Genomic DNA, 14,329 nt, shown 5'->3' with positions numbered 1-14,329 from the left:
CTAGAAATAATCTGAGCATTCCATTACCATCCCCCCAGTTTAGTTTTCTCTTACAACAAACTAATCTCAAGCACAAGGATTTTTGAAAACATAATGACAAAAACCACCAACCAAACAGGAAGAGCTACTCTTAGCAGCTGCCCAGCTGAAAAGGTGCATTAACATAGCTCCTTCTTTTATAAACGTCAAAGATTTTATTTCTGTGTCATAAAACCTATAAAAAACAAAATTTAGAGATAATGAGACAATCTAATAAAAAGGAAACTGGGGACTATGAGACCAGATTATAAACATCATGAAAAAGTAACATATTATGGATGTACATGTCACAATAATCCTACACATGCAGAAACTACTTCATGAATTTTAGAAATGCAGTTCAATCTTCAGAGGAAAAAAGCTCACATCTGCAAAAAAAAAAAAAAAAAAAAAAAAAAAAAAACGGACAGAGGTGAGACACAAGAAAATGCCTGAAGTGGACTCTGTTCATTCAAGCAGATAATCAGAATGAATTATTTACAAGCATACTTTTATCTTCACCACTACTAAGAGCTCAATCTTAAGAAGCTTAGGGAAACTGTAACACATCTGCTAATCAAAAATAAACAGATCGAAGGCTTAAATGCTCTAACAAAACCATGTATAAGATTGGAGAGGTGGTGAGATTAAAGAAAAAATGTTAGAGAAACAAAGAACAGGCTGATAGACAGTTACTTACATCAAGTCATATAGCTGTTTTAAACTAATAAACTAGCTGTATTTAGCTAAGGTTGGCTAAGTATATTTCCCACCAAGAGGAATATATTACTAAATAGTGAAAAGGAAAATGGCCATTCTTTTTACCTTAATTCAGTATCATTTAAATTTTTAACTACACTGAGGGGGAAAAAAGCCTAACAACTCACATGTGATCTTTCAAATCTATACCTACACTTCACATATCTTTGAAAGGAGATATATCAAAATATTAAAGCACAAAAGAAACAGTGTCCTCCTGCAAAGAAAATATAGTCGCAATAATTTGTCATGCCTTGGGCATCAAAACAATATAGTGTCACAAAATTAGGATCTTGCCTCATGTGTTTTACTCATTTTAAAGAAAGCTACTTGTCACTTCAAATTACATCAACATCATAAAACACAACAAACAAAATGTTCGATCATCTAAGCAGCAGGTAAAATCCTGTATTCTAAAGGAGAATGCTGTGGAATAATCCTTCTGTGCATTGTTGTGTTGCTCTCATTGCTAATAAAGACCTGCCTGGCCAATAACTAGGCAGTATTTTGGGGGCAGCGAGAACACTGGGAAGAAGAAGAGAGGAGTCACAGGAGTCTGAGGAGACTCCATGAGACATGGAGCGAGCAGGATAGGAGTATGTACATGAGGTAAAGAGGCTTCGGGACAGACACAGATGAATAGAAACACATTAATTTAAGTTATTAGAGTTAGCTAAAAACAAACTCAAGCTGTCACTCAAGCATCTATAACTAATATTAAGTTTCTGTGTGGATATCTGGGGCATGGCTTGTGGGGCAGAAAAGTCCAACCCACAGGAGAAGGGAAGAAAAACAAAACAAACACATAAAAAAATCACTACATAAAGAAGCAAACTAGGTTGATTTGTTCTTTCTCCCTAAAGACAATACTTAGGCTTCAAATAAAAGTAAAAATTGAAGGTAAAAATTTATGTATTCTTATTCATTTATGAACCAAGTGAATGTGCAAAGGTCATATATATTTTAGATACTGGATATTAAGCAGTAGAAAAAAATTTTTAAAAATCTTGGTCTCAAAAGATTTGTATTCTAGAGGAAGGCACAGTGGCCCATACTTAGAGCTCTAATACAAGTCCAAGCTTGGCCAGACTTAGAGACAGAAAGGAAGGCAAAGCTGGAGCTAGCAAGCAAGTGGAGGGTACAGGAGGTGAAATCAACATAAAACCAGATAGGGCACTTGTGGATCATGTAACACATTTTTAGATTGCATCCTTGGATCATAGGAAGCAATCTTGTGAAACTCAGTGTCTCATGCTTTCTGGGAAACTGTTATTAGAGATCCTATCCATTATATAAACCAAATATTCTTCAAAGAGGTCAAAGGAAACCTTTTATTTATTGCTCGAAGTTGACCTTTCCTAAGCAACTAGTATATATCTGCCTCATGCACGCTTAAATTAAAAAAAAAAAATCTTGATATTGTGGGTGTATACATGATATATGTGTGTGGAGGCACATGCTACAACATGTGCATAGGTCAGAGAACAACTCTGTAGTGTTAGCTCTCTCCTCCACCTTTACCTGGGCCCCAGAAATCAGACTCAGGTCATCTGGCTTGCATGGTAAGCACCTTTACTTCTGAGCCATTTCCATGACCCTTTCATATGTACTTTGAAATTATATTCTCCTTTATCCTATCCTTGTAACCTTAAAAAACTGCAAAGTTCGATCTACATTTAGCTTCTGGCAGCTGCATAAAACCTTATGGTATCTATTTTCTTTTAAAATAAATTTTTCAATTTAAAATAGTTTTAAATTTACCAAAAAAAGTGACAAAGATAGTACAAAGTGTTTCCATCTACCCCCACCCATTTCCTGTCATGAGCATCTTATATAACAGCTTACCACAATTAATAATTAATAATAATGTTATATTATTATTAGTCAAAGTCCAAAATTTACTCAGATTTCCTCAGCTGTTACTTCTTTCATATCTACAGTAGTTATTATTATATAACTTATTAGAATCTTATTAGAAGCTTGCTCTGATGCTACCTTAAATCTTTTCAAAGATTACATTTAAAGAATTAGACAAATTCACAAATCTTATAAATGTTCTTTAATCTTAACAATAAGCTATAAACGTTTAACATACCTAAATAACATAGTACAGCTTTTACTTATTCAATTCAATAATAAACATTTTAAAAATAAATGCCCATTAGATACTATTAAAAACATTTTTTCATATTATATATTATATTCATTTATATATGACAAGATGTAATGTGTAGTGATATTTTGCTTGTAATCTAACAAATAAAGCTTGACTCAAGATAAGAGTTCAGAGCTAAGCCACTAGTTAGCCACAGACACCAGACAGTGGTGGTGCACACCTTTAATCCCAATACTTGGGAGACAGAGGCAGATGGATCTCTGTGAGTTCAAGGCCAGCCTGGGATACACGAAATTGATCTAGTCTAAAAGAAAAACACCTGGGCGGTGGTGAATCACACCTTTAATCCCAGTACTTGGGAGCCACATGCCTTTAATCCTAGCAATAGGGAGGTAGAGACAGGATGGGAAATGGCTGGGAGGAGTGAGGACTACAAGGCGGGAGGAGACAGGAACTCAGACATAGTCTGAGGTAGTCAGTCTGAGGACAGTCTGAGAATGCAGTCTGAGGACATGATCTTCCTTTTGGTTTGAGCACTGGTAGAGGTAGGAACTCTAGTGGTTGGCTGCTCTGCTTCTCTGATTCTTCAGCCTTCACCCCCTGATAACTGGGTTTTTATTATTAAGACAATTTAGAATTCATGCTACAGTGATGACAAATGCTTATAATCCCAATGCTCAGGGAGCAGAGGTAGAAGGATCCAGTTTAAGGTAGTTCAAGTTATCTGGTGAGTTTGAGGTCAGCCATGGCTATATGAGACACTGTCTTAAAAAAGAAAAAATTCCTTGATGTGGGATTCCCCTCTGTATGCTGGGAATAGGTTTTATTACCATTGGTTAATAAAAGCCTACTTTGGACTATGGCAGGGCAGAATATAGGTAGGTGGGAAAGCTAAACTGAAGGCAGGCAGAAAGAAGGTGGAGTCAGGGAGATGCCATGTAGCTGCTGAATGAGAAAGACCCCAGTCAGCCACTGAGGAAAGAAGACATGTAGAAAATGAGGTAATGCCACAGTCACGTGGCAATACACAGACTAACAGAAATGGGTTAATTTAAGAAGAGCTAACTACAAATACACCTGAGTCATCGGTCAAAGCAGCTTCTTTTTATTATCCAATGGTAATAAAACATATTCACAGCATACAGAGAGGAATCCCATATCAATTCCTTATATAAATAAACTAACCAAATTATCAATGAATTTAAGAAACCTATTAACTTATGGGCTAATTAATGTCTGGAAGGGTAGTATGAACTAAACTGACATTACTGTAGTTATACAATATACATGACAATCACTGGAAAATGGTTTAAAATTTAGCTTCTGGCAGCTGCATAAAACCTCATGGTATCTAGCATACCTACCCCAAGCATTACAATGCCCATGTTCCACCCCATGATCCTATTTCAATTAGTCTGAGACAGGGACAAAGTGTTGCTTTTTTTTAATTGTTTGTGAACTCAGACAATTATGTAAATTATGTAAATAAAAAGAACCCCTGATTTGCTGCATGTGAAACATATAACTGGTAATCGCCAGTTTAATTAAAAATAGTCCTCTCTGGCATCAAAGCTTTTAACTCTATTAAAACTTAAGGCCTGTGGGGAAAAGAAAAAGAGAAGACAAAAGGACTTTTTAGATATCATTAAGTCCTAATAAATATTTCCCTTTAAAAATGTTGAAGCTTGAGGCTGGTGAGATGGCTCAGCAGGTAAAGACACTGCTGCCAAGTCTGGCGACCTGAGTTCAATCCCTGCGACCCACACAGTGACCTCTGTGTAAGCATACAATGGCATGCCCCACCAATGCAAGACATAAATGGAAAAAAGTTGAAGCTAAAATCTTGTCTTAGATTTTGTTGATACAGCTTCATATACTGTATAAGCAGAAAAGTTGTACTGGTTTAATTAATTATGGACTAAGACTTCATGGATGGATGGATATAAACACTGAGGTGTTGTAGGAGGCTGCTCACTCATTCCCAGACACCCCAGACTTGAAATAACCACACAGAAACTGTATTAATTAAATCACTGTTTGGCCTATTAGCTCTAGCTTGTATTGGCTAGCTCTTGTATCCTAAACTAACCCATTTCCATCTCCATTGGCTGTGGCTTACTGGATAAAGTTCCATCTAGTGTCTGGCGTCTGTCTCTGGCAGGGCTACATGGCTTCTCACTGATTCCGCCTACTTTCTCCCAGAATTCAGTTTAGTTTTCCCAGCCTAGCTCTATTCTGTCCTATCACAGGCCAAAGCAGCTTCTTTATTCACTAACCAATAAAAGCAACACATATACAGAAGGACTTCACACACCACTGATTGACGAAGGCAACAAAAAAACCTTCGACTAAACCAATATGTTTCACAGTCCTAAGATGATGTGTTTGTCAGTTTTGTTTTGGGGTTTTTTTTTTTTTTTTTTGGCACTGTGCCAAATACCCAAGACAAACCTTTCAACTCACAGCTTCCGAGGCTTTAGTCCATGACTGGCTAGCTCAATTGTTCTGTCATGGCAGGTAGCATCTGGTGGAACACAGCAGCTCAGTGCATGGCAGAATACTGAGAGACTAGAAGGGGCTGAGGACAAGGTCTGCCATTCCGGGGCATATTCCCAGTGACTTACTTGCTCCAAATAGGCCCCAGCTGAGCTCTAAAAGTTGCCACAATTTCCCACAATAGTGTCACCAATTAGGATCAAACCTTTGCATATGAGCCTAAGGGAAGCACTTTATATCTAATCAATAACCGATGACTCAAGAATATAGCACAAGGTTCATCACAACCATCCAAGGTTAAGCGTGAAACAGACAAACAAAAGCTAAAATGCTTTAAAAAAAGTCATATCAAAACCAAAAAGACATACATAATAGATAGTTATAGTGTTCATTTTATAGTCCAGCATTTAAAATATTTTTCCTTGAAAAGAAGTTTTTCTGTGACTAAACCTAGAAGTTAATTCATCTTACCTTCGACAGAAGGTGCCTGGTCCTGAGCTGAATACAACATATCCTTGAATGCCTATCAGAAAGAAAGAAAAAATAATACATGAAATCACAAAATTAAGTTGTACTGAAAGCACATGAGCTAAACAATTCTTTTTTACTATTTAGTAATCATATTTAGTTTTCTAAATTAAAAATTTAGTGAACTATTTCAGGTAACTTTAATAATCCATCCCACATTGTACAATCTTTAAGGAGTGTTCATTTATATACTTTACAATGAAAGGGCAACGGAAAATGAAGACACACCTAAAAGATCAAAAACACTCTGGATTAAGAAAAATGTGGGAAATAAAAGAGATTGCGTGAGTGGGCTGATGGTGGGTGGGGATGGGAACACGAGCCATCAGGTTAGGGAGGAGCACAGGGAAAAGTACTGAAAGAGACTACTGGAGGTGGGGGCATTTCAGGGTCAGGTAAAAACCTGGCACAAGAGAATCTCCCAGGATGTTACAGACTTAGCTGGATGACCCCAGCTAAGACTCCTAGCAACAGCACATACATAGCCTGAATAGGCCATCTCCTGTGACCAGATTGGTGCCTAGCCCAATTGTCATCAGGGTCATCATCCAACAACTGATGGAAACATGCAGACCCACAGCCAAACATTATGTGGTGTTTGGGAATCTTGCTGAAGAGGGGAAGAAAGGGCTGTAGGAGCCAGAGGGGTCAAGGACACCATAAGAAAACCCACTGAACCAACTAACCTGGGCTCACAGGGACTGAACTGACAAAGAAGCCTACAAGGGACTGATCTAGGCACTCTGCATAAATAGAACAGTTGTGTAGTTTGGTCCTCTTATGGGACTCCTAACAGTGGGAACAGGGGCTGTCTCTGACTGACTCTTTAACTGCCTTTTGGGACCCTACACCTCATACTGGGTCACCTTACCTAGTCTTAATACATGGGAGGTGGTTGGCCTTACTGCAATTTGATATGCATGTCTTATCGATACTCAATGGAGACCTGCACTTTCCTAAACAGAAAGCGAAGATGAGTGGGTTGGGGTGTAGGAACAGAGGAGAGTGAAAGGAGAGGGAAGGGAAACTGTGGCTGGGAAGATTAGATAGATAGATAGATAGATAGATAGATAGATAGATAGATAGATAGATAGATAGATAGATAGATAGGTAGGTAGATAGATTTTTTTTTAAGAAACAAAAAGAAAAATACCCTTAATGATGGGGTTGGCTCGGTGGATGAAAATATAATCTCAAACCTGATGGCCAGTGTCAATCCCTTGGACTCAAACACTAGAGAGAACCAACTCCTGAAGGTTCTGATCTCCACATGGCTGCATATGCACATGCACACTAAATAAATAAAATTTAGTAATAAAAAGGTCCTAACCACTAGACCACATAGTAAAATGCAAAAAACTAGAAAAAATCTGTAGCCTGAGCTGGTCTACAAATCATGGCAATCCTGCCCTGCCTCCTGAGTGCAGAGACTGCAAGCTTGAGACACCATACCTAATCCCCAGAAATCTTTCTATTTTAGATATAAATGTTTATTAGTGAAACTCTAAAAAGCTTAGGACTATAAAAAGAACAAGGATTTTATAGTTTTTCTCCCCCAAATTATACAGTAGATTAGCTAACAACCATATTTAGGTAATTTGGATAGTTACAGTGTAGTTTCTCAATAAGTAGGTTGGGAGCTGGACTAAGAAGCATTTCTCAGGACAGAGATGAGAGACAGCTCAGCAGGTAAGTGGTACTGCTGCCAAATCAGACTACCTGAGTTCTAACTCAGGACCCACATGGTGGAAGGAGAGAACCAACTTCCTAAGCTGCCTCTTGACTTCCACAAATGAACTATGGCACATGCTTCCCTGACCCCCCTCCAAAAAAAATAAACAAACGTTTTTAAAGAGAGAAAGAGCACTAATTTAATGTAAAGAGAGCCTCCCATATAAATCAAAATATTCTTCAACCCATTAAGTAGATAAGGGATGAAGAACTAGCCATAAACTTAGTGACTTTAACCACTTCAAGTTTTAAATACAGCTAACTACTGCCAATTCCCAAACTGGCATATGACGGAGCTCTTCAACCTTAATATAAGTGACATTTGGGGCTAAATAATTTAAGAGGAAGAGTTCTCAGCATCTCCAGTGACATCTAGAGACACCAGCATCAATCCTCACCTCCCAGCTGCAATACTGCTAAATGTCTCCTGGCAAGCAAAATTGCGCTTCCCCAGAACCACCCACCCACAGCTTTCAAGTATATAAATACAGAAAAGGAATAAATAAACCTCTAGAGTGGCCCATTCTCTTTCAAAAGGATTCACATCTAGCACATTATAGTCTTCCCAAGTGAATTTACTATTTGCTTTGTCTTAATAATTAGTCTGTTAGTTCCATATCTATCCAAGCCTAACTAAAAAGATCTCTAACAAAATAAAAAAGTTTAAAATTCTTAAATTAATCCATCTTTGTTCACTTTGTTTTATAAAAGTATAAGAAAATGACCTATATTAAAACTTTACTTGTTTAAATGAAAAAAATATTCAGTAAGATTCACTGTATGCAATTTGAATAGGCAATATAATAAAAAATAGATATTTGATCTTTAAAGTCCTTGGTTGGCACTTATGAAACCTTTAGAATTTACTGACTTTTACATACTAAAATTGCTCCAAGGGTAAGAGTTAGAGGAGAATCTCAAACAGTTTCAGAATGGAGGCTAAACAATGAAAACAATTGACTACAGGGTTAAAACTTTCGGTCCTAGCTCTGAATTTCTGGGGAGGGCAAGGTGTTGGAAAGAAGTTCAATCGCCTCCCTATACACAGTCAACCATGCCTGTGTAATGATATCTCCCAAATGTGTAGAAAAGAAATGGGCTTGAGGAGGAGGAGGAAGAAGTATTGGGGTTTCTTTTCTAGGTTCTAGAAAACTAGAAATTGTTAGTCATACACATAGATAGATGGGGAGGATAGTTCAACTTGTACATTATTGCCTTTCTATTGTTTTACGCTGATACTGAGTTTCTACTGGACAAGTGCCTAGTGTCCTCAAAGCTGTCTGCATAGCAGCTGTTGTGTATCTCAGGGGTCCAATGTGGATCATGTTTATTTATGTGGCAAACTTAGATAGAGTACATATTAAAAGATGGTACATAGTATCTTCTTTGATCATAATCTAATGAACTTACAAATCAGCAAAAAAATTAATAAAATCGCAAAATTCATAAGATGTGAAAACTGAATAATATTCCCTTAAATAACTCATGGATCAAGCAAATTAGAAACGGAAAACACACATTTATGAGACATAGTGAGAGCAGTTGCAAAGAGGAACATTTATACCTACAAAAGCTAAAAAAGCTCAAACCAACAACCTAACTTTACAACCTAAAGAATTATAAAAAGAGGAACAAATCAAATCCAAGGCTAGCAGAAGGAAATAAAATTATTAGAGTAAGTAAATAACATAAATGGGAAAACAAGAGAAAATCCAGTGAAACCAAAGATGCTTCTTTGACAGTATCAATAATACTAGCAAATCTTTAGCTAAGTAGATGGAAAAAAAAAGCAGAAGTTAGCAAAATCATAAATGGACATGAGAGCACTGCTTCAGGTTCTATAGCAATAAAGGGGCTATGGAACACTATAAACAACTGTGTACTGACCGGTAAGATAAATTCCTAGAAATTTATAAAAATATACCAATATTAAATCATGAAAAAAAATGAAAAAAAACAGAAAATCAGAATATATATATATAATGTGTAAGAAAGCTGAATCGATACTAAACTTCAAATATTTACTAAAAAATAAAATAAAAAAGAACACAGAGAAAATTTCCTAGCTCCTTTCCAGCCAGTAAAACCATAATATCAAAGCTAAAACAACATTACAAGTGACTAAAGAGATGATTCAACAGTTAAGAACATTGCCTGCTCATCCAGAAAACCCAGATTCAATTTCCAGCACCACATGGTAGCCCATAACTGTCTGTAATTCCAGTTCCAGGAGACCCAATGCCCTCTTCTGGCCTCTGTGTACACTAGGCATGCATGTGGCAGACAGATAAATATGCTGGCAAAATACCCACACACATTAAAAAAAAAGAAAGAAAGGAAGAAAAAAAAGAAAGGAAGGAAGAAAGGAAGGGGAGACTACAAGAAAACACAGCAGATGAGCATCTCTTATGAAAGCCATGCAGACATTCTCAGCAATGCACTGGATGTATAACTTCAGTGCATAATGCTTGCATCGCATGAATAAGACCCTGGGTTTGATTCCTAGTAGCCAAACATATCACACACACACACACACACACACACACACACACACACAAAATGTCTGATTCAGAGGACTTCAAGAGGTTATTTCTCCAAATAAGAGATACAAAGAGCCAATAGCCACATGAACAAATGTTAACACCACTCATTATCAAAGGGATACAAAACAAAGACACAGCAAGATAGCATTACTACTACAACAGCAACAACATCTTGGTAAGAATGTACATAATTGTACACTGTTGGTGGCAATTGTTGGTAGGAATGTACACTATGGGTGAGAATGAAAAACTGGAGAGGCTGGGGAGACAGCCCAGTTGGTAAAGTACCTGCCCCGCAACCACGAAAAAATGTGTTTGGTCCCCAGAACTCACATAAAAAGGCCTGCATGGCAGTGCACACCTGCACTGGGGAAGCAAGACGAGGATGATCTCAGGGATTTGTTGGCCAGCCAGTCTATCAGAATATGCTAGTACCAGATTCAATGAGACAACTACCTCAAAAATTAAGATGGGAAGCAATAGCGGAAAGACACCTGACATCAACCTCTGGTCCCCAAACAGATGTGCATAAACACAGCAATAAAGAAAGAAAGAAAGTTATCAAGTCATTTAGAAACTAAAACTGAAAATAATTGTCTGAGAATCATTGTTTCAATGATTGTTTTACATATATATTAGAGCTAAGGATACAAATAACCAGTCAATAATTGCCTAAGTCCCTTTTTCTCATTTCTGTGAGGTAACCCTTGACAAGAGCATTTTAGGAGTTACTTCAGCTCACAGTCTGAGAAGAAAATCAATCGTAGGAAGACATGGTGGTGGGAAAGGGACAGAGTTGGTCAATTCTATCAAGTCAGGAGGCAGAGGGAGATGAACGTTGATGCTTAACTGGCTTTTTTAAAATCCCTTTTTATTCAGTCTAGACCCCATGCCCATGGTGCTACCTGTGTTCAGGGTAGGTTTTCCCTCCTCAGTTAAACCTCTGTGGAAACACCCAGAGATGAATCTCCTAGACAAATCCAAATCCAGGAAAGCTGAAATGAAGACTAAGTACACTTACAAGTACACCCCTTGTCAACATAACTTAAACTGATCACTTTAAATTCCACCCACGCCTGACCCCAAAAGGCTCATACCCATAGTTCAATGAATATGAACACATTCATTCATTCTGATTTCAAAAGTTCCCACAGACTTTACAGTTCCTACATTATTCAAAAGTCCAAAGTTTCTTCTTAGAGTCTCTTAACCATGAGGCCCTGTAAAATCAAAACACAATTACATACATTTAATATACAATGCCATAGAAAAAACATTCACATCCCAAAAGGGAGGAATGGAAAGGTGAACCTAGAGGGCAAACACTAAATCTTGCAGTTCCATGGCCAGCATCTGAAGGGCTTGGATAGTCCCAGCCCTCCAGCCCTGCTGCCTACAACACATATAGCCTCTCTTTAGCCAGCTCAATACCAGGCCTACTGCTTTCTTCACCAATGTTCCATAGTCCTACAGCATCCAACATCCTAGTTTCTCCACTGCAACTTAAGCTTCACCTTCACAACTTTATGAAATGGCCTCTCGAGGCATCCTTACAGGTAATCTACTCTGCCACATGCAGCCCAGCCTCAATGACTGATTGGAATCTTGGTGCAAACCTCTCTGACCCATGTCTTATATTCCATATGCATGCAAAATCAGCCCTACATGTACAACACTGCCAAGTCCTGCTGTCAGCTCCAATTGTAGCCGGTCCCCTTTCTGCCATAGCTAGGTGCTCTCTGTACATCTTGGCAGCTGAACCTAGAAAAATACTTCCCTTGGCAGTTGTTTTGGAATAGGGTCCCTTAATGGCATTCTCAATTTAGCCTCTCTCCTTTTAAACTAATTTGCTTTTTTTAAGTTTCTGTAAAATTCTGTAAAATGTGTTTTAAAGATATAATACCCTCTCTTCCCCAATTCCAGATCCACTTCCCCCTCCCTACTGGCCCAAGTTTGTGTCCTTTTTTTTTCCCCATTCATCGAGCCCAATTTGTGCTGCCCAAATATTCTTCGGTGTGTGGTTTTCCACTGGAATGTGGTCAGCTTACCAGGGGCTACACTCTTTAAAGAAAACTGTCTCTCCCTCTTCCAGAAGCTAACAATTGTTCCACAACTAGGGGTAGGATTATGTGCCCAACTGCCCTCTTCAGATTTTGTTCATATTGTCACAACCATTGTGAGTTCATATGTACAGCTACCCTCATTGTGTGGGGAAGACACTATTTCTTTGTAGTCCATCCACCACCTCTGGCTCTCACACTCTTTCTACCTCCTCTTCCAAAATAATCCATGAGCCTTGGGAGGAGAAAGTATGACATACATGTCCCACACTAGAGATGAGCATTCTACAGCCTCTTATTCTATGTACACTGGGCCAGTTGTGAGTCTCTGTGTGAGTCACCATCTACTGCCAATAAAAGCTTTTCCAATGAGGCTTGAGAGGTGCATTTATTCATGGGTATAACAATAAGTCACCAGGAATCAACTGAATACTACATCTATTTAGCAGAAGAGTAGAAAGAAGGTTCTCTCCTAGTCCCTAAGATTTAATCTAGCCATAGGTTCTTGGCCCAGTAATGGTGCAAAGTATGAATTTTATCTTCTGGAGCGGGAGTAGATGCAATCAGAAAGTGGTTGGTCACTCCCATCTGTGAACATGATTGTGAGGTCAGTTGTTACAATAGCTTGCAGGGTCCACAGATAGGTAAGACTGATGACTACTTTTCTCCTCTGGCAGCATGCACAGCACCTTTTTTAACTATGAAAAGCTAGCCAGTGAGAACGAAGATTCCAAGTCAGCTTGATTTTCTCCATGTTCTATGATTCGAGAATGTGATGCCACTGGGCAGTGGTGGAGCACACCTTTACTCCCAGCACTTGGGAGGAAGAGGCAAGCAGATCTCTGAGTTCAAGACTAGCCTAGTATAGAGAGTGAGTTCCAGGACAGTCAGGACTACACAGGGAAACACCCTTAAAAAAGAAAGAGGGAGAGAGGGAGGAAGGGAGGGAGGGAGGGAGGGAGGGAGGGAGGGAGGGAGGGAGGGAAAAATGTGGTGTCCTTGGCAATAGTGTAATCATAGCATGGGCAATAGCCTTTAATGTTTTTTGGGGGGATGGAATCTCACTTGTTAACAATGCCAAAAGAAATAAATTTGGCATTGATTTTTTATTTGTTAACCTGGGTACATAGTGAGGACACTGTTGTTCTGTTATAGGGTGACTCCACTTTAATTCCTTTTATGTGTGTGTATATGTGCATATACACACAGTATATATACAAACACGGAAATTCTATGTTAATTCCAATATTATTTTTTTGAAAGGTCTTTATTGTATCTCACCCTGTATTTCCTTCTGCACCCTGGACTACTATCCCCCACCCAATTTTAAACCTTGTTCCATTATTCTCCTTTATATCATTGCATTTTATCTCCCCTCCTAGTGGTTCTATCTCCCTCAAACAATGGTTTGAATGAGAATGCCCCCCAAAGGTTAATATATTTGAATGTTTGATCCCTAGTAGATGGAACTGTTTTAGGAAGGATTGGGTGTGGTCTTGCTGGAAGAGGTGTGTGGGCTCTTATCATGCCAAGCCAATATTCAGTCTTTCTCTCTTCTCTCTCCCTCCCCCACCCCCGTGTGTGTGTGTGTGTGTGTGTTTCTGTCTGTCTGTCTGATGCTTGTGGATAAGCTATGAACTTTCAATCACTCTTCTAGTACCATGCCTGCCTGCTTGCTGTCATGTTCCCCACCATAATGGTCATGAACTCACCCTCTGAAACTGTAAGCAAACCCCAATTAAATGCTCTCTTTCATAAGCTGCCTTGGTCTCTTCATAGCAATATAAAAGAAACTGAGACAGCTCCTTTGAAAGCCTCCTGTCTGTCCTTTATTAATTTCCTGATATATCTATGAGTATTTCAAATGAAACACACTTATCTGAAGATTCAAATACAAACATGCAAACAAAATGTTTGTATTCTTCTAAAGTGGAGCCTTTGATGGGTGTGGTCTTGCCCTCAGGACACCTTCCCTATTGTCCCATTGCAAAAGAACAAGGTTTCTCCTTAATTGTGAGTGTCTCTTCAACAACTGCAGGTGTTTCTATGCACCCTCCTTGTTAAAACTTCAAACTCAA

At 38.5% G+C, this 14,329-nt stretch overlaps 1 protein-coding gene across 1 annotated transcript in view; it reads right to left on the bottom strand.

Annotated features, from left to right (window-relative positions):
* Xpr1 (xenotropic and polytropic retrovirus receptor 1) overlaps window positions 1–14,329 on the bottom strand; it is a 142,406-nt gene that overhangs the window by 108,221 nt on the left and 19,856 nt on the right. The window contains exon 2 of the mRNA XM_057770065.1: window positions 5,861–5,912. Coding sequence (XP_057626048.1) covers window positions 5,861–5,912 — 52 coding nt within the window. The remainder of the gene's footprint in view (window positions 1–5,860; window positions 5,913–14,329) is intronic.

The sequence above is a fragment of the Chionomys nivalis genome, chromosome 5, assembly GCF_950005125.1.
Source record: "Chionomys nivalis chromosome 5, mChiNiv1.1, whole genome shotgun sequence".
Classification (NCBI taxonomy): Eukaryota; Metazoa; Chordata; class Mammalia; order Rodentia; family Cricetidae; genus Chionomys; species Chionomys nivalis.
This window is presented reverse-complemented; position numbering and strand designations above follow the sequence as displayed.